At 44.4% G+C, this 17,776-nt stretch overlaps 1 protein-coding gene across 4 annotated transcripts in view; it reads left to right on the forward strand.

The window, feature by feature from the left end:
• Positions 1–775: 775 nt before the first annotated feature.
• Positions 776–17,776, forward strand: part of CIT (citron rho-interacting serine/threonine kinase) — a 158,899-nt gene continuing 141,898 nt past the window's right edge. For all 4 annotated transcript variants that reach the window (XM_028116391.2, XM_028116394.2, XM_028116393.2 and 1 more), the window contains exons 1-4: positions 776–1,000; positions 1,834–1,931; positions 6,986–7,127; positions 14,170–14,345. In XM_028116391.2, the coding sequence (XP_027972192.2) occupies positions 1,836–1,931; positions 6,986–7,127; positions 14,170–14,345 (414 nt within the window). In that variant the 5' untranslated portion in view covers positions 776–1,000; positions 1,834–1,835. The remainder of the gene's footprint in view (positions 1,001–1,833; positions 1,932–6,985; positions 7,128–14,169; positions 14,346–17,776) is intronic.

Raw genomic sequence — 17,776 nt, forward strand, 5'->3', positions numbered from 1 at the left:
GGGAGCGGGAGAGGGAGAAGCAGGCTTCCCGCTGAGCAGGGAGCCGGATGCGGGGCTCGATCCCAGGACCCTGGAATCATGACCCGAGCCGAAGGCGGCCGCTTAAGAGCCACCCAGGCGCCCCGAGCACCTTTTTATACGTTTGTTGGCCATTTGGATTTCCTCTTTAGTGAAGTGCCTATTTAAATCTCCTGCGTTTAATTGATTTTTAAAATGTCCTTTCAGACAGTATCAATACATTCACCTATTGATCGCTGGGCAATCAGCCCAAAGTTGCAAGTAACCGAGGCAGGTTGGCAGTTCAGGCTCAAAACATTTCCTGCCTCAGCTGTAGCAGAGAACAAGCTGATTTCCCCAAATAACAAGTACTTCGACTTTAGCCCGGTTTAAGGAACAAGAAGACTAGGGCGGCCTTGCTGCCTTCCTCCTCGCAGGTGGCCATGATAGCAAAGGACAGCGCTCTCGCGACCTCCCCAGGGATCCTATACACAAACAGACGCGTCCTTAAACGCAGAATCCTGCTTAACCGCCAATTTCAAATTTCCAGGAGCTGCCCTGCCGGGTTGGTCTTTCCCCGTTTTCCATTGGTCACGAGTCAGAGGAAGAAACAATTTGATTGGTTTTTCCTTTCACTTCCTCTATCCCTGTAAGGACTTGGGTGGGACGCAGTAGTTCAGCCTAGGAGCGGGCACTCTGATTGGTCCGGACACGGCTGAGCCCCGCCCATGCTGTTCACCAGGTTCAAACGCGGCGGCGGGAGACGCGGGGCGGAGCAGAGCGCGGACTGGCGGGGTCGGCGGAGCGTGAGTCTGAACCCCGCACGCCCATTTCTCCCCCACCCCACTCCGTAGGGCCGGGGGCAGGGCCGCCTCCACCCACACCAGTCCGGGCTTTCCCTCCCGTTGCCGGGAGGGCGGTGGTGCCGCCCCCAAGGTTGCCGAGGGCCGGAGAGTCTCACCAGGCTGGCGGTGCGCGCGCCCTCCTCCGAGAGAGCCTAAAGGTCAGTAGGTGGTGCCCGGGGCAGGAGGAATTGTTCCCTTCTTAAACCTGGAGGGGGTCCCCTGTGGGTTCCGCCCTGCCTCGTTGCTTGTCAGCATTACCTGCGTTATTCCGTCCAGTGGAGTGCGGCAGCTCCCTATTATTTGTGTAGTGACTTCACACTCTCAGTACCGTCAGTCACCTCCTATTTCCCGCGTCTTTCCCACTGCTCCACCGCCTTTCGTCTCCCTGCTGTTGTCAGAGACGGCCAGGTCCTGCTTCAGAGCCCTAGCTCTGGCTGTGCCCTCTGGACGGCACACTGTCCTTTCCTCCCCCGCCCATCAGCAAGGCTTACTGCTTACCCGCTTCAGATCTTGCTTCAAATGTTACCTTCTCAGTGAAGTCTACTCTGACTACACTGTTAAAAATTGCGCACACACAACAGTTGCCCCTACTTTGCTCTTTCTCATTTTTAACCCTGTAGTACATATTACTTTCCAACATACTATGTAATTCGCTTATTTCAATCATTCATTCATTCAGTATTTATTAGCACCTGCTATGTGCCAGGCTCTGTGTCTCCGCCCTTGTGGAGCTTACATTATCGGTGGAGCAGATAATAAATTGATTTGTAAGAGAATATGTCAGATAAGTGTATTACCTCTTGTTACAGTGAGTAAAAATCTGTTTTTTAATGTCCGTTGCCAGACTGAACTTCCCAAGATCTGTTTTGTGGTGGCTGGTTTTCACCTCGCTATCCCTGACATCTTGAGGAAGATCAGGATCTTTCAAGCCCTTCCTCCTCAATTTGGCAGTACACACTTGACCTTCTCCTGTATCTCTTCACCATTGCAGAGATGTTGAAGTTCAAATATGGAGCACGGAATCTGCTGGACGCTGGTGCTGCTGAACCCATTGCCAACCGGGCCTCCAGGCTGAATCATTTCTTCCAGGTAACACGCTGCCAGCTCTGTTCACCTGTGCTTATTTCCTTGGAACCTCCTTGTCTCTTTTATTCTTATTACAGGATTGAGGCTAATCTTCTAGGAGAAATCCTATTTGGTCTTTTATATGTGCTGATAGTAGTGGAAAAAGCCACTGTACAGAGGAGTAGCTAGCTGAACTTGTCCTTGAAGGGAGATCTTTTTTATCATTTTTTACACTTTACTTATCTGTACTAAGGTTGTTCTTTTGTTAAGGAAAAACAAAGGCATTCTTTGGGCCACAATAGCTATAGATGTAATTCTATTTATTTTCGTTCAAGAGATTTTTTTTTAAAAGATTTTCTTATTTATTCATTTGACTGAGGGAGAGAGAGAGAGAGAGGCAGGTAGAGGGAGAGGCAGGCTCCCCGCTGAGCAGGGAGCCCAATGCAGGGACTTGATCCCAGGACTCTGGGATCATGACCTGAGCTGAAGGCAGATGCTTAACCGACTGAGCCACCCAGGCGCCCCGTTCAAGAGATCTTTATTTAAAAAAAAAAAGAAAGAAAGAAAGAAATGATAAATACCCACACCTGTGAAACCCATATTCTGCTCAAGATAAAGAACGTTTCTATCACCCCAGAAGTGTTAAAGCTCAGGAAATAATTTCCAAGTAGACTTCTAATTCTTTTGTTTTTGATGTAGATGAAACGTTGATGTAGAAATCCTTGTTTGACTTATGTATTCACAAGTCAAGGGGACAATATAGATAGTGGTGAAGATCTGGGTTTGAATCCTGGCCCCAGCACTTGTTAGCTGTGTTATCTTGGGCGACTCTCTTGCCTTCTCTGCATTCATTTGCCACTCTTTCAAATAGAGGTTATAGCACCAAATTCACAGGGTTATCATGAGGATGAAATGAGATAATTGATATAAAGCACTTTTCTTGCTTAGCTCTTGGTAAGCCAATGGTTATAAATGGTAACTATTATTAATGCGAAGTGTAGAACTAATATTAGTTATAATAATGACAAATTTGTGTTTACTTAGCAGTAATTATATTTAGGAAGGTATTTATGCAAGGATACCTGTATGATGATACTGATACTTTCTTGATGACATTTTTTTTCCCAAAATATTGGTATTGGGGAATGTTCAAAGAGATCAGAGTGGAGACAGATTTAAAGCTTAGGTTGTTTTGTGGGACCATTCCTGTTGTCATTGTCATTTTAAGTCATGAGATATTTTTCACAAATGAATAGTCTGTCCCTAATGCTAGCTGACCGGAGTGCTGCCATGTTTTAGCCCCTTTATGTTTTACTCCAAAACTTTTTTGACTTATTACAAAATTGACTGAAGGCATATAATGTGCTCCTTATGTAAGAATTGTGGCTTTCAGTGTGCTTGGTACAGAGCCAGCATGGTCCTGATTATCTCACTTCAGCTCCATTACAGACGTAAGGACTATTCTTATTTACATTTTAAATAGGAAGAGACAGATATCGAGGGAGGCAAGGACTTGCCCAGGATCATGCAGCTTGTAAATGACAGAGCCAGGCTCCATTTTTATTCTGACAACAGAGGCTGCATGTAACCATTGGCAACACTGCCAACGTGTGTTAGGATTTATTGTGTCTTATATTTAAATGTCATTCTAACAGCAAGGGTTGTGGGTAAATCCCCAGTTCATCTTTTTTTCGTGATGAGTTCTTTCCTGTCCCCAGGAAAGCTATTATTTGCAAGCATAGCATACATCTAACATTTGCCTAACCAGGTACGGATACTGTTCTTTCCCTGTGTAATACTATCTTTTTTTTTTTTTAAAGATTTTATTTATTTATTTGACAGAGAGAGACAGCGAGAGAGGGAACACAATCAGGGGAGTGGGAGAGGGAGAAGCAGGCTTCCCGCCGAGCAGGGAACCTGATGCGGGGCTCGATCCCAGGACCCTGGGATTGTGACATGAGCCGAAGACAGACGCTTAACGGATTGAGCCACCCAGGCGCCCCTGTGTAATACTATCTTAATGAGGTGTAGATAGAGTAGTGATTTTGTTTTCCATTCAGGTAAGTATTTGGACTGAGTCTTAGTTTCTTTCTTATTTAAAGATTTTATTTATTTGTCAGAGAGAGAGAGAACATAAGCAGGGGGAGCGGCAGGCAGTGGGAGAAGCAGGTTCTCCGTGGAGCCAGGAGCCCGATGCAGAACTTGATCCCAGGATCCTGGGATCATGACCGGAGCTGAAGGCAGTTGCTTAACCGACTGAGCCACCCAGGAGTCCCTGGGTTAAGTGTTTCTACTTAACGTCCCAGTGAGTTTTGTGTTAGGTGGTCAGCAGACATTTAGACTTTTGAGCCAACAAAATTTCACAAATTTGCTAGGCCGACATAGGTTTGCCAGCTTTTTATTTTGCCAACTAAGAGATGTAAGAAGGATGTAACAAGATATAGAGAAAAGCCATTATCTTCTGGTCCTTTCGTTTCGTAAAGAAGGGACATTTTGAGAAACACCAACAGAGGAAGGACGTGATTTCAGAACACAGGTCCCTTTAAAATTTGAGCGTGTATTAGCTTTATAGACCAGTCATCATGTGGTGTTCATTTTTCTCATTTCGTGGCAGACTTGAGCACTTGGTTAAGCATTAGTACTGTATTTGGGAACCGTTGCTCCAATCAGTCTAAACTCAGTAAAGAACAAAAGAACAAAGACTATTTTTTGGAATTTGTGGCAGAACTATAACTAAAGTGACAGATATGGTGGCTTGTGACCCAGTGCTTCACATCCCTGGCTGAGGTTTGAATCTCTTGGTGAGCTTGTTAACAGATTCTAAGCTACAAAATGGGAAGTTTTAGTTCAGTAGGTCAGGGATAGCACCAGATAATTTTTTTTTTAAGATTTTATTTATTCGTTTGAGAGAGACAGAGATAGCGAGAGAGAGCACGAGCGGGGAGGAAAGGGAGAAGCAGGCTGTCCGCTGAGCAGGGAGCCCGACGCGGGGCTCGATCCCATCCTGGGATCATGACCTGAGCTGAAGGCAGACGCTTAACCGACTGAGCCACCCAGGTGCCCCAGCACCAGAGAATTTTGTTGTTTTTTTAGCTAAGTTCTTCAGGTGATTCAAATGTAGCCAGTCCGTTTCTAGTATCCAGTGCTGTGTAAGAAACCACTCACAGAGTTTAAAGCAGTGATGATTTATTTTATCTTAAGATTCTGTGGGTTGTTTGGATTCAGCTGGGCAGTTCTGTTTCACCCTGTGATATCAGCTGGGGTCACTCCAGAGGCCATATTGTGTTGGGAGCTTGGCTGGGGCTGGAATATCTGGGTACTGACTGCTGGCTAGGGCATCTCAGTGTTCCTCCAGCTGACTTCTCTATGAGGTCTTTCATTATCCAGTAGTCTAACCCAGGCCTTGTAACTTTCTTCTCTAAATAATAAATATTTTAGGCTTTGAGTGTAGCTGCAGCCATTCAGCTCTGCCATTGTAGGACAAAAGCAGCCACAGACAATATGTAAGTGAATGGGTGTGGCTGTGTTCCAATAAAACTTTATTTATAAAAACAGACGGTGGGCCACATTGGCCTATGGGCTGTAGTTTGCTGACCCCCTGGTCTAGACTAAGCTTTTTTACATGGTGACTGGCTTCCCAAAAGAGCAAAAGCAGAAGCTGCTAGGCATCTTTAGAGCTCTGCCCTGAACTGGCACAGTGTCACTTGTGTCACCTGTTGCTTGAAGCAAGTCACCGAGATAGCACAGATTTAAGGGGCGGGGAAATAGACTCTGGCTGTTGATGAGAGTGGTGCCAAGCACCTACAGAGTGAGAGGGCCTGTAGGTGGCCATCTCTGCAGAGATACCTCCACACAATCCATAGCCTGGCACATGGAAATCATTGCTCTAGACCAGAGGTTGCAAACTCATGTCTTTGGGGGCCAGGCAGTGACTATGAGTGAGTCACATGGGCCACCTGGAAGACTGGGAGTCAGGTCTGCAATGAACTGCAGACCATATTCACTACCCGGAGGGGCAGCATCACTCAGCCACAGCTCAGCGTCACCAGACAGGGATGTGGGGCAATGTGGCTTGGTCCTCTAGTGTTTCAGGAGAACCCCCAAATTTCCTGATTTTTCAATATTGGCAGATAATTCAAATTATTTTAAATGCTCCAGGCCCAACAAAACATGTGGGTTAGATATAGTCTGCCAGTTTGCAACTGTTGGTCTAGATCATGAATAAATTCAGCTTTAGTATGGTCACTTCATCCATACTATTCTAGATTGTTCAAGTGAATTAAAGAACCACAGTTATATTAACAAACCTCTGGGCACACTTGAAAGAAGTAGCAATCATTGTGTCCTGTTGTAGAGACATGGAAACATTTCAGAACCAGCAGGGTCCAGAGTAAATGTTCCCATGAGCCACAGACTGTTAAGAAAGAAGGGCCTTGGGTACCTGGGAGGCTTGGTCGGTTAAGTGTCTGCCTTCGGCTCAGATCATGATCCCAGGGTCCTGGGATCCCAGTCCCACATTGGGCTCCTTTCTCAGCGGTGAGTGTGCTCCCACTGACCACCTCCCCCCCCCACTCATTTTCTCTCTCTCTCTCTCAAAAAAAGGGGGGGCTTTTTGTTTTGTTTTTTTTTAAAGATTTTATTTATTTATTTGACAGAGAGAGACACAGTGAGAGAGAGAACACAAGCAGGGGGAGTGGGAGAGGGAGAAGCAGGCTTCCCGCCGAGCAGGGAGCCCGATGCGGGGCTCGATCCCAGGACCTGGAATCATGACCTGAGCCGAAGGCAGACGCCCAGCGACTGAGCCACCCAGGCGCCCCTGGCTTTTTGTTTTTAATGGCATGCTTGTGAAGTTTTCCTCCCAGGTGCTGGTGGAAGAAACCCACAGTAATGGAATCTTACAAGTGATAACATAATGACTCAGTTGATGTCGCTTTAAAGAATGAAGCCCCAGAATTTTGCTGTTAGCGTGTGTCGTGAGCAGTTAAGAGTTGGTGGCTTGTAATTTACTCTGTGTGGATGTTATTGATCAAAGCTTTTCATTATTGACAGTGTCTCCATCTGCTGTTTGCTGTTTTTAGGGGAAACCACCCTTTCTGACTCAACAGCAGATGTCTCCTCTTTCCCGAGAAGGGATATTAGATGCCCTCTTCGTTCTCTTCGGAGAATGCAGTCAGCCTACTCTGATGAAGATCAAACACGTGAACAACTTTGTCCGGAAGTGTAAGTTTGGAGAACTTTTTCTTGAAAACTGTTCTGCTAGACAAAACTGCAAAGATGGTGGAGGCCAAAATGAGTTAGTGGTTGGTGGTCGTGGATAAGAACTCTGCTCGGAGGAAGACAGACCCAATTTCAGGCCAGTTTCCACCTGCTGCAGCTGGGAGACCAGATAAGTCAGGTCTGCTGGTTGCAGGTGACAGAAACTCAACTTAAACTAGCTTAGGCCAAAAAGTGAATGTATGGCTCATGAAACTGAGAAATCCAGGGTTGGGTCAAACTCTTGGCATGGCTGGTTCCAGGGTGTTAAACGATGTCCTCTGGTTCCATCCTTATACCCACTCAGGGCTGATAATCTAGCAGGCATAGCAAACACAGTGCTCAGGGCCCACAGTATTTAATTTTAATAAACTGAACTTATTTTCATTAGTTTAATTTAATTTAATTTAGAAATAAAAATATTATAATAATGTATAATGATTTGGGGTTATATTCATCTTTATGTTAATGTCATCGTAAAATATAAGTTTTGACTTTTTTTTAATAGTTTTTTTTTTTGTTTGTTTGTGTTAAAGTAGGCTCCACACTTCATGTGGAGCCTGATGCAGGGTTTGAACTCATGGCCCTGAGATCAAGACCTGAGCTGAGCTCACGAGTTGGATACTTACCCGACTGAGCCACCCCAGCGCCCCTTGATTTTTTTTTTTTTTTTTTTTATGGAGGAAGGGGCTGATGAAGGGAGGCGTGCCTAGGGCCTATGAAAGGCATAAATCGGCTCTACCCACACCCTCTTCTTGTCTTCCTTGAGGTGGAGGAGTTGGCTGCTGGTGTCCGTGTCCCACTTTTGTATTTTATTACCTTACATCAGTGTTTTTCAACCAGTGGTGATTTTGCCCCCCTCTGGACTCTTGGCAGTGTCTGGAGATATTTTTGGTTGTCACAGCTTGGAGGGGAAGGGTGCTACTGGCATCCAATGGGTGAAGCCAGAGATAATGCTAACCTTCCTGCAACAACAGAATAGCCACCACAGCTTAGAATTATCTGGCCTCAAATTTCAGTAGTGCCAAGTGTGAGAAACCCTCCCTTATACGACCTTGCTGTGTAACCAAGCACCCTGAACTATACTGGCCTAAAACAGTAATCACTATATTACCTCTCATGAATCTGTGGGTTGACTGGGCTCAGCTGAGGATTTTTCCTCTCCATGTGACTCTGGCTAAGATTGCAGGCACCTGGGACTCTCCTGGTCTAGAATGTCCAAGATGGCCTGCTCAGTGTTTGGCGGGTTGCCTGGAAGACTGGACTCAGCTAGGACTCTGGGATGCCTGGGCCTTTCCCTGTCTCTGTGAAGTCTCAGGGCCTCTTGCTCTCCACGTGGCTTCTCCGTGTGGTCTCTCCATCAAGGTCAGCCAATGACAGCCTGGGATACCTGTCTTGTACACAAAGTTTTACTGGAACTTGTTAGCCATGCCCTTTGTTTATGTACTCTCTGTGGCTGCTTTCTCACAACAAGGCATTTGAGTCATTGTGTCTGAGACTGTATGGCCTACAAAGCCTAAAATATTTACTCTCTGGCTCTTCAAGCAAAAACTTGCTGACCTCTGATCTACATGGTCCCTTTGGTGCCAGGCACCAAATTTCCAAAGCACCAAAGCTGCCAGGAAGGGACAGAGGATCTCTTTGGCTGCATTCTGTTGTTTGAAGTGAGTTATAGGGCTTCCCAAATTCCATGTGCCAGGGAACTACATGAGGTTGTGAATTCTAGGAGGCATGTGATTCATTGGGCACCATCTTTGGAGACTGGGTACCATACATACCCTGTTCAACTTTTATCGTCCGCTGCCTATATTAGTACAATCCCGAGGGAAGATTCTAATTAGCTCTGCTCTGGGTCATCTGCCTACCCCTTGAGCAGGCACTGGCCAGGATATGAAGTGTGATGGGAACTTCTCTGGGTACCCAGGGGCTCAGGGCACCCTGATTACTGAGGTCTCATGGAATGGAGGATGTATAAGTGCCCAAAGGAGCTGGGAGTTTTGAGTAGCTAAAATCAGCATATGGCCACCACAGTGACCTTTGGGATTTACCTGTACCTTGTCTCTTCTGATTCCTTATCTGCAAGATGGGGAAAACACATATGTAATAAGGCTGTGCGGGGATTGAATGACTTAGTGCACAGACCAGGCTTGTGTTGCCTGACACGTAAGAGATAATAAATGTTAACCCAATAACTAGCCATCAACCTCAACATATATTTAACATGTTGTGTGTCTTTAATTTTAAAATGTACTTGGGTACTTTTCTTTGTTCCATATTTGAATAAACTCCCACCTTATTTTCTTGAATATTTAAATTTTTAAGTAGGGAGTGGGAGGGGAGGGGAAATTATGAGACAGACTAATTTATCAAGCCATCTTCAGGCACCTTCATCAGTCTGGAGTCTGGCCTCTGGTTATTTTATTTTTTTATTTTTAATTTTTATTCTTTAAAATGATTGATTGATTTATAGCACAAGCAGGAGAGGTGCAGAGAATCTCAAGCAAACTCCCCGCTGAGCATGGAGCCTGATACGGGGCTTGATCCCATGACCCCGAGATCATGACCTGAGCCGAAATCCAGAGTCCAGATGCTTAATCAACTGAGCCACCCCGGGCACCCCTGCCCTCTGGTTACTTTAAAGTAGTGGATCTTCTAAACTCCTTCAGTAATCAGGGGACTTAGGCTTAGTGAAATGTAGATTTTTCTAATAGAATTCTCTTGCAAGGAATTGTTTTGTATTTTTGAAGAGGCTTCCTGGGGAGTAAGGCCGAGAGGTTGTGATTGAAAAACAGTGATTACATTAGTAGGGTTGTTTGTTTTCTTTTTCCCCCTCTTTTTTTTTTTTTTTAAAGATTTTATTTATTCATTTGACAGAGCGAGAGAGCACAAGCAGGGGGAGCAGTAGAGGGAGAGAGAGAAGCAGGCTTCCTGCCAAGTAGGGAGCCCGATGCAGGGCTCGATCCTAGGACCCTGGGATCATGACCTGAGCTGAAAGCAGACGCTTAACCATCTGAGCCACCCACGCGCCCCTCCCTGTTTTGAGTTTTCTGTTTTGGAATGTAAGCTTCGTTTTCACATGGGAAAAAGGGCCCAACAGCTGCTGCTGCTTAAGTTTCTTGAATCTTGTCGTAGAGATGGAGATTTTCTTTTGGGACTGTTGGAGAAAATGAGACGAAGGTATAGCTCTGAAGAGGTGTCCCATCTTTGAGCCAAAGGAGGGCGGGGAGCAGGGAACCCGGATCTGGGAACCAGGGAAGAGATTTTTGTTTCTTAATTACTGTTCTATTCCCAGGGCTTAAAACAGTGTCTGGCACATGGTAGATGTTCAGTAAATATTGGTCGAATGACTATATTGCTAAGCAAACCAAGTGGGAAAACCTTAAGCATTGTATTATAGAATTTGTGTAAAAAAATAAACTGATATTAAACATGCAAAGTGTTGATAATTGTTGAAATTGGACTGCTCTTGGTGATTTGACAGTCGCTGCAACCCTACGCTCTTCCACCTATGTTTACTGTAGGCAAAAGCTTCTGTATGTTCACAACGGTAGTACTTTGAGGTGAATATATCACTTTAAGAATTTTTTCTTCCTAATTGTAAACAGAATACAAAGTTAAATATAAAAGGTCAAAATGAGAGAATATCCCTCAAAATCTCCTCTGAGCAGTTTGGAGCATAATATTGCAATTTTTTTGGTCCTTATAAAATATTTATTATAGAAATTTTCAAGCATGTCTCAAGGTAAAGAGAATAGCATAGTGCACTCTCGTGTACCAGTCAGCCCACTCTAGCAACTAGTCAGCCCTTTCCATGTATGTTCTAACATCACTCTTGTTTCATTTTACACAAAATGGATCATATGTCTGTAATATTTTGCTATTAGCTTGCTCACTTAGCAATATATTTACTCAACAAATATTTATGGAGCACTTGTTTTGTGCCAGGTTCTGTTTTGGATACTGGGTTTATAGTAGTGATCAAAACAGAAAAAAATCCCTGCCTTTAAAGAATGTATATTCTCGTGGAGATTGAGCTACTTCATGTGCCTAATATTCTTTTACGTGGGTGGTTTTAAGTGGTTGGTTCCACTTTCCTGTTGATGGACCTTTAGGTCATTTCTTTTTTCTTTCTTTTTTTTAAAGATTTTAGTTATTTGAGAGAGAGAGCGAGCATGAGTCAGGGGCAGAGGCAGAGGGAGAGGGACAAGCAGACTCCACGCTGAGCCTGACGCGGCGCTCGATCCCAGGACCCTGGGATTATGACCCAAGCTGAAGGCAGACACTTAACTGACTGAGCCACCCAGGCACCCCTGGACCTTTAGGTTCGTTTCTGGTTATTTTTCTGTTACAAGCAGTGCTCGTGATGAGCATCTTGCTGTGTTTTGTTTTCCAGCACATCTGCTAACGTTTCTGTGAAGGACAAATTCCTAGAAATTGAAATGTTGAATTGACTGAGTTTCAGGAGAGGAAGGGATATTCTCAGCTGTGTTGGCTTTTGCCCCTGGGTCCAAATGTTTATCTGACAAGGCTGTTCTTTGACTGCATTTTCATTACAGTGCTTTGGGTCTTCATTTCCACCTCAATATTCAGTCCTTAAATGCTGTAATTAACAGGGTGCAGGGCTGAAGTGGGATGTGGTTTTGGAGTCATAGAAGCTGCTGGTATAGAGGGAAGTTGTGAGGGTCTTTTTTTTTTTTTTTTTTTTAAATCATCATAGACTTGAGTTTAGTATCTGACCTGTTCCCCTTAATAATCCAAAGCCTTTGGAAAAAGACATAGACATTTGGAATTGTTCCTCATAATTCTGAGTATTCTTGTGGTTTTGCCTGTAGCAGTTTGTCTACTCACGTGATTGAAATGCCTGGTGGTTGCCAGCCACGGATCCAGAGTTAAGTTGGACAAATGCTATAAGCAACCTAGGGACACAAGGCCCAGCAGAGACTCGAGAGATGTTGGCTTTGTGGGCAAGCAATAATAAAACCAGGTTCAACCCAGAAAGTTGCAAGCCAGCATATTTGGGGAATTATAATTCAAACCTCAAATACCTGATCTGAAAGAAACTTGGAAAAAGGGCAGGGAAGAAAGACTGGACTTGGCACAAGGATGTCAGGGCAAAAGTGTGCAGCTTTCAGCTTTGCTTCTGCATGGAATTCTCCATGAAGGCACTTTAGATTTATTTTTTACAGTGGTCATGGTGAATTTATTTGGATCTACCCAGCACTCTTGCCTGATTCCCCCAGGGACCAAAGGGAGGTGTTTCCAGGTGTCTTCAGAGAAAGGTGTGGTCTGTGGCTGGTAAGGTACCCAGTGCAGTGGGTTCCATCATGTGTGCCTTTGATCCAAGTGAATTCAACTCCACTCGTGCCACAAAGAAAGGGGGTGGGTAGCAATTAAAACTGCATTGACTAATTTATCAATATGCTGCCCAACAACTATAGGTATGAAATGGCTTTCCCCTTCATTGGACTCATTTCCTCTCATTGTGTGAATAACTTGCCAAGCCAAGTGTAACTCTAGAATGTAGCCTCCTGGCTTTATCTGGTGCCCAACGGTGGACATGGCAACCCACTCTAGTGCCCGGAGGACTTTAGTGTCCGTGTGGGAATTCAGAAGTCTCTTGGTCTTCATCATGGCACCTTTCTGAGGGATTCTCCAGGATAATTTTGATTATGTGTTCCTCTTGTCTTCCTTTGGAGTGTAACCCCTGTTTCTCTATATGGAGTTTCTCTATCATGTGAAGGATTGAATTTTTCAGTCAGATACGGCTATTCCGCTCCATTCTTTCAGATCTTTAGAATCGTTGCATATCCAGTGATGTCCCAGCTTGGTGTTCTTAGAGCATCAGTAAATATATGGTAGATTTCAAATCTGCCATCCATTTAATCCATACTTCATACATGGAGGATCTCTACCTGTGATGGACTGAATGTTCATGTCCCCCTGCAGATTCAAATGTTGAGGCTTTAATTTCCAATATGGTGGTATTTGAAGGTGGAGGCTTTGGGAAGTAATTAGATTTGGATGAAGTCATGAAGGAAGGTGGGGCCTCCATGATGGAACTGTTGTCTTTCGAAGAAAAAGAGAGACCAGGGTTGCCTCTCTCTCCATCTTGTGAGGATATAGTGAGAAGGTGGCTTTCTATAAACCAGGAAGCGGGTTCCCACCGGGAATTCGATCTGCCAGCACCTTGATCTTGGACTTCCCAGCCTCCGGAACTATAAGAAATAAATGCCTGTTGTTTAAGCCACCTCATCTGTGGTATTTTGTGGTAACAGCCTGAGCGGACTAAGATACTGACTGAGAGACTGCACTTGAGAAAGGAGTAAGACTATATGCTAAGAAAAAGATAGTTGTAAACCCTTCCAGGCGTGTGACCTGCCAACTCTACAGAGCAAATGCCAGGACTTCATTTTTTTTGTTTGTTGGTTGGTTTTATTTTTTGTTTTTTTTTTGGTAGCACTGCTATATATTAAGGGAAAGAAGGTAGTTCTGACACCATCCAAGGGAGATGGGATAGTGGGATAAAACCTGGGTGAGTGGGATAAAACTGTGCAGAATGCACTTAGGATGGAATGATCTGGAAGTCCACTCCAGAGTGGATTGAGATGGGAATGTGTTGCTTATGTCACATCATAAGCCAGTCTAAATGCTTATAAACATGTTTGACCAAACACTACCCTGCAGCCCTTCAGAGAGGAGGCAGAAAAGCATGATTTGTGTTCTCCTCCTATTTTCTGAGTCTACAGGATTCAAATTATAGCTACCATGGAAACTGCTTTGGAATTTCTGGAGCCCTTAATTTTAACTTAACATATAAAAACACTTTTGTGCTGATTTTATAATTATTCATGACGGATGAGAAAGTGACTAAATGTCTTTTGACAGGGAGGGAACACATAGGAACACTTCTTTTTCCTTTCTTCTTTTTTTTTTTTTTTTTTGCTTTCATAAAGATGCATGTATTTGAAATGCTTTCCTTACCTGGGAGCAACTCTTCCATCTCTTGCAGATTCTGACACCATAGCTGAGTTACAGGAGCTCCAGCCTTCAGCCAAGGACTTTGAAGTCCGAAGTCTTGTGGGTTGTGGTCACTTTGCCGAAGTGCAGGTGGTAAGGGAGCGAGCGACCGGGGACATCTATGCCATGAAAGTCATGAAGAAGAAGACCTTGTTGGCCCAAGAGCAGGTAGGAGCATTTTAACACCACGGCCTTTCCCCTTTTGTGCCAGAGTGTTCACTGCAGAGGTGATGATCTGCGGAATCGACATCTGGGATCACACAAGTTTTCCTTGGTGATCCTCTGGTTAATGACGGTTGCAGAAAGCTCTCTCACATTCTCAGCTTTTCTTCTTGAACTGATATTGACTCATTTTGAAGCCTCACAAGCTCCCCTTGATTTCTTTATCCCGTTTCTCTGGTTGTATTTTGTTCAGAATCAACATGGCCTTTTAACTAACGAATTTAAGATGACCTTCCTGACCGTTGGCTGGGGGATTTCGAGATATGCATATTGTGGGGTTAGGCAGCATTCGCTTTGGGGCACATTTTCTTTGTGCTGTGGGCATATATATTTGATTTTTAAACAGGCCTTTGAAGAAATGAAATACAGTTACTCTGTGGCTAGGGTGTTGCTTGTTTAAGAGCAGGTAAGAACTTCCCTTTTTGGTCGTGGTATTTTTCTTTCTTTAAACAAGCCTGCTGCTCCAGACATATTGATTCATTTGCCGAGTTTCTAGAGAGACGGTCATCAGCCTTGGTGTTCAGAGCAATTTATTAGTTACAGATGTCCGAGCACACATCATGTGTCCGATAATGTACCCAGCTCCGTGGGAAGCCTGCAGAAGAAATTGAAGCTCCATGGCTGTTAGTTACAGGCTTTAAAAACAACTTTGGAAAGTGGAGGAAAAATGCAAATGTGTAAAGCAGGCGCTTAGCAGCTAAAGCATTGCAGAAGGGAGAGCAGTGAGCAAATTCACCAACTATGGAGTGAGGAGAGATGTGGGTGAGCCAGGGACAGTCAGGGGAGGTTCACACCGCTGAGAGGGAACGTAGGTTCTGGGCAGAGAAGCGTGATGGCAGGTGGAAGTTGTGTGTGTGTGTGTGTGTGTGTGTGTGTGTGTGTGTGTGTGTGATTTTTCTGGAGGATTGAGTACTAGAATGCTATACAGATGTGTGTGTGTGTGTGTGTGTGTGTGTGTGTGTTTTCATCTTAGTGGTTTAGAACAGATGGAATGAGGAGAAATGAGACATTGGGTTGGAGACAGGGTCATCGGGAAATTGGAAGAACCTTTTTTTTATTGTGGCAAAATATACATAGCATAACATTTACTGTTTTAATCCTTTTTAAGGTACAATGCACTGGTCTTAAGTGCATTTACAATGTTGTGTGCAACCATAACCACTTTCTGTTTCTAGAACTTTCTTATCACCCCACATAGAAACTCTGTACCTATGACATGGTAACTCCCCATTCCCCCAAGAACTGTTTTTCGGAATGGCAGTTCACTATGTGAGGCGGTTGGGGATTGTTTACACTTTTGGAAGGAGGAGGTTGGGATCAGAGTTTGAGGACTCAGTGACTTTGTGAGGCCTCCAGTCAAAGGAGCAATGGAGGGCAGGAGGCTGCTTGTCAGAGTCCAAGAATAATGTAGCCTGTGTTTAGCAGTGAAATGTGAACAACTTCACCGAAAGAAGAAATGACAGGACGTTGCAAATCATTTGGAAGGGAAGAATGGAAGATGCTCACTCAAGCTCCCAGTACCTAAGCCACCACCTATCATCAGGACACACTTCCCGAGCACCTGTTCTGCATGGTGTGCTTCTCGGTCCTTGAGAAGAGGCATTAAATGTAGCCCTGACCTTGCAGTGTTTGTTTTAGATGGGAAGTAGTGCATGTAAAAAGAAAACAATCTAATATACTGTACTGCAGGCAAGCAATAGAGATGTTCGAATAGGTGTGCCTTCCTTCAGGTGAAGGACTCTCAGTGACCTTGTGTGAAGTATGGGCTGGGGGTTTTTATTTTTTCATTTCATTTTATTTTTAATTTATTTTTAATTTTATTTTTTTTGAAATAAAGTGCGGGGTTTGAACTTACAACCCTGAGAACAAGACCTGAGCTGAGATAGAGAGGCAGAGGCTTAACCAACTGAGCCACCCAGGTGCCCTGCGTGGGCTGGGGGGTTTTTAAAATCAGACACACACAGGAGCTAATGAAAGCTACCCAACCATTCCTTAAGAGAGTTCTGAATATGAAGAAAAGTAGAATCTTTAATTGAGCCATGGCAGGGCTTTGGAATTTAAGGGCATGAGAAGAGAAAAACCAGCACAGGGAGTGAGTGAAAGCAAATGCCAGAGAAGGAGACGGGAGGGGCACATCCTGTAAGCAAGACCGGTCACCCAGGAGAGGCCAGCACAGCTGCCCAGGGCTCGGTGAGAACCGGAAGAGTCCTCAGAGACCACTTATTTTAACAGAAGCTTCAGGACTCAAACAAAGAGTCCACGGTGAGCAAGTAAAGATGTAGGTTCTTCAGTTCGGCCAACCTTCACTGCATACCTTTTATGTGCTGGGAAAGCAGAAGGACCTCAGATCAGGAGCAGGAGATTACAGGAGTTGGGTTGTGGTTCCCCAACAACACCTAGATTCGTGTTTGATTGAATAGCTGGGTGCTGTAGCCTAGCCAAGTTGACACGGAAAACTATTACAAAGTATGAACAACTTTTTTCTTCCTGAGCCATTTGAAAATCTGTTGCCAACCCGATGCCCCATTACCTCCGAAGACTGCAGTGTGCATTTCCTACAATAAGGATGCTCTCGCATGAACCACAATACAACCAACAAAATCAGGAGAGAAACAGTGCTCCATTACCACTGTCTAATCTTCAGACCCCATTCATGTTCCACTGGCTGTTTCATGTTCCTCTAGAACAAAAGTGTCCAGCTCAGGATCCCACATAGCATTTAGTTGTCCTGTCTTTTTAGTCTTTTTCATTCTGGACCAGCTTCTCAATTTTCCCTGGACTGTCATGATCTTGGCGATTCTGAAGATTAGAGACCAGTTATTTTGTAAAATATAGATATGTCCAGTGTCGTTCAGGTTCAGGTACTAGCTCTTTGGCAGGAATATCACAGATAAGATGCCCTGTTCTTCTCGTTGCATCCCAGCAGGTGACTTTGTTTCAGTTTGTTGCGTTCACATCAATGTTCACTTAGGTATCTGCCATGCTTCACTGTGGGGTCAGCCCTTTCTGCTTCGTCATTACATTAGTGTTCTGTAGGGAGGTGCTTTCAAACTGGAAGCACCTGTTCCTCACAAAACTTTCAATTTATTAACTTATAGCTGTGTGGATTTGCATTTTTCTGTTTAAGTCAATGAGTTCAAGCCATTATTGTCATTATGTATTTTTATCCTCAAACTGTCCCCTAAGTTGGGCCACGAGAGTCCCTTCAGGTTGGTTTTTGTGTCTTTTGACACATCCCCCTCTTTGGGTTGTCTCTTGCTTTCTGGTACAACAAGATGTTCAGGCTCTTGCCTGCCCCACCCTTGCAATCAGTTATTTCTCAAAGATGAGCAATGACTTTCAGTGTAAGAGGCTATTTAGAAGCCAAGATCTGGGCA

The sequence above is a fragment of the Eumetopias jubatus genome, unplaced genomic scaffold, assembly GCF_037043125.1.
Source record: "Eumetopias jubatus isolate StellerSeaLion01/CBP00866 unplaced genomic scaffold, mEumJub1_p1.0 scaffold_16, whole genome shotgun sequence".
NCBI classification, from domain to species: domain Eukaryota; kingdom Metazoa; phylum Chordata; class Mammalia; order Carnivora; family Otariidae; genus Eumetopias; species Eumetopias jubatus.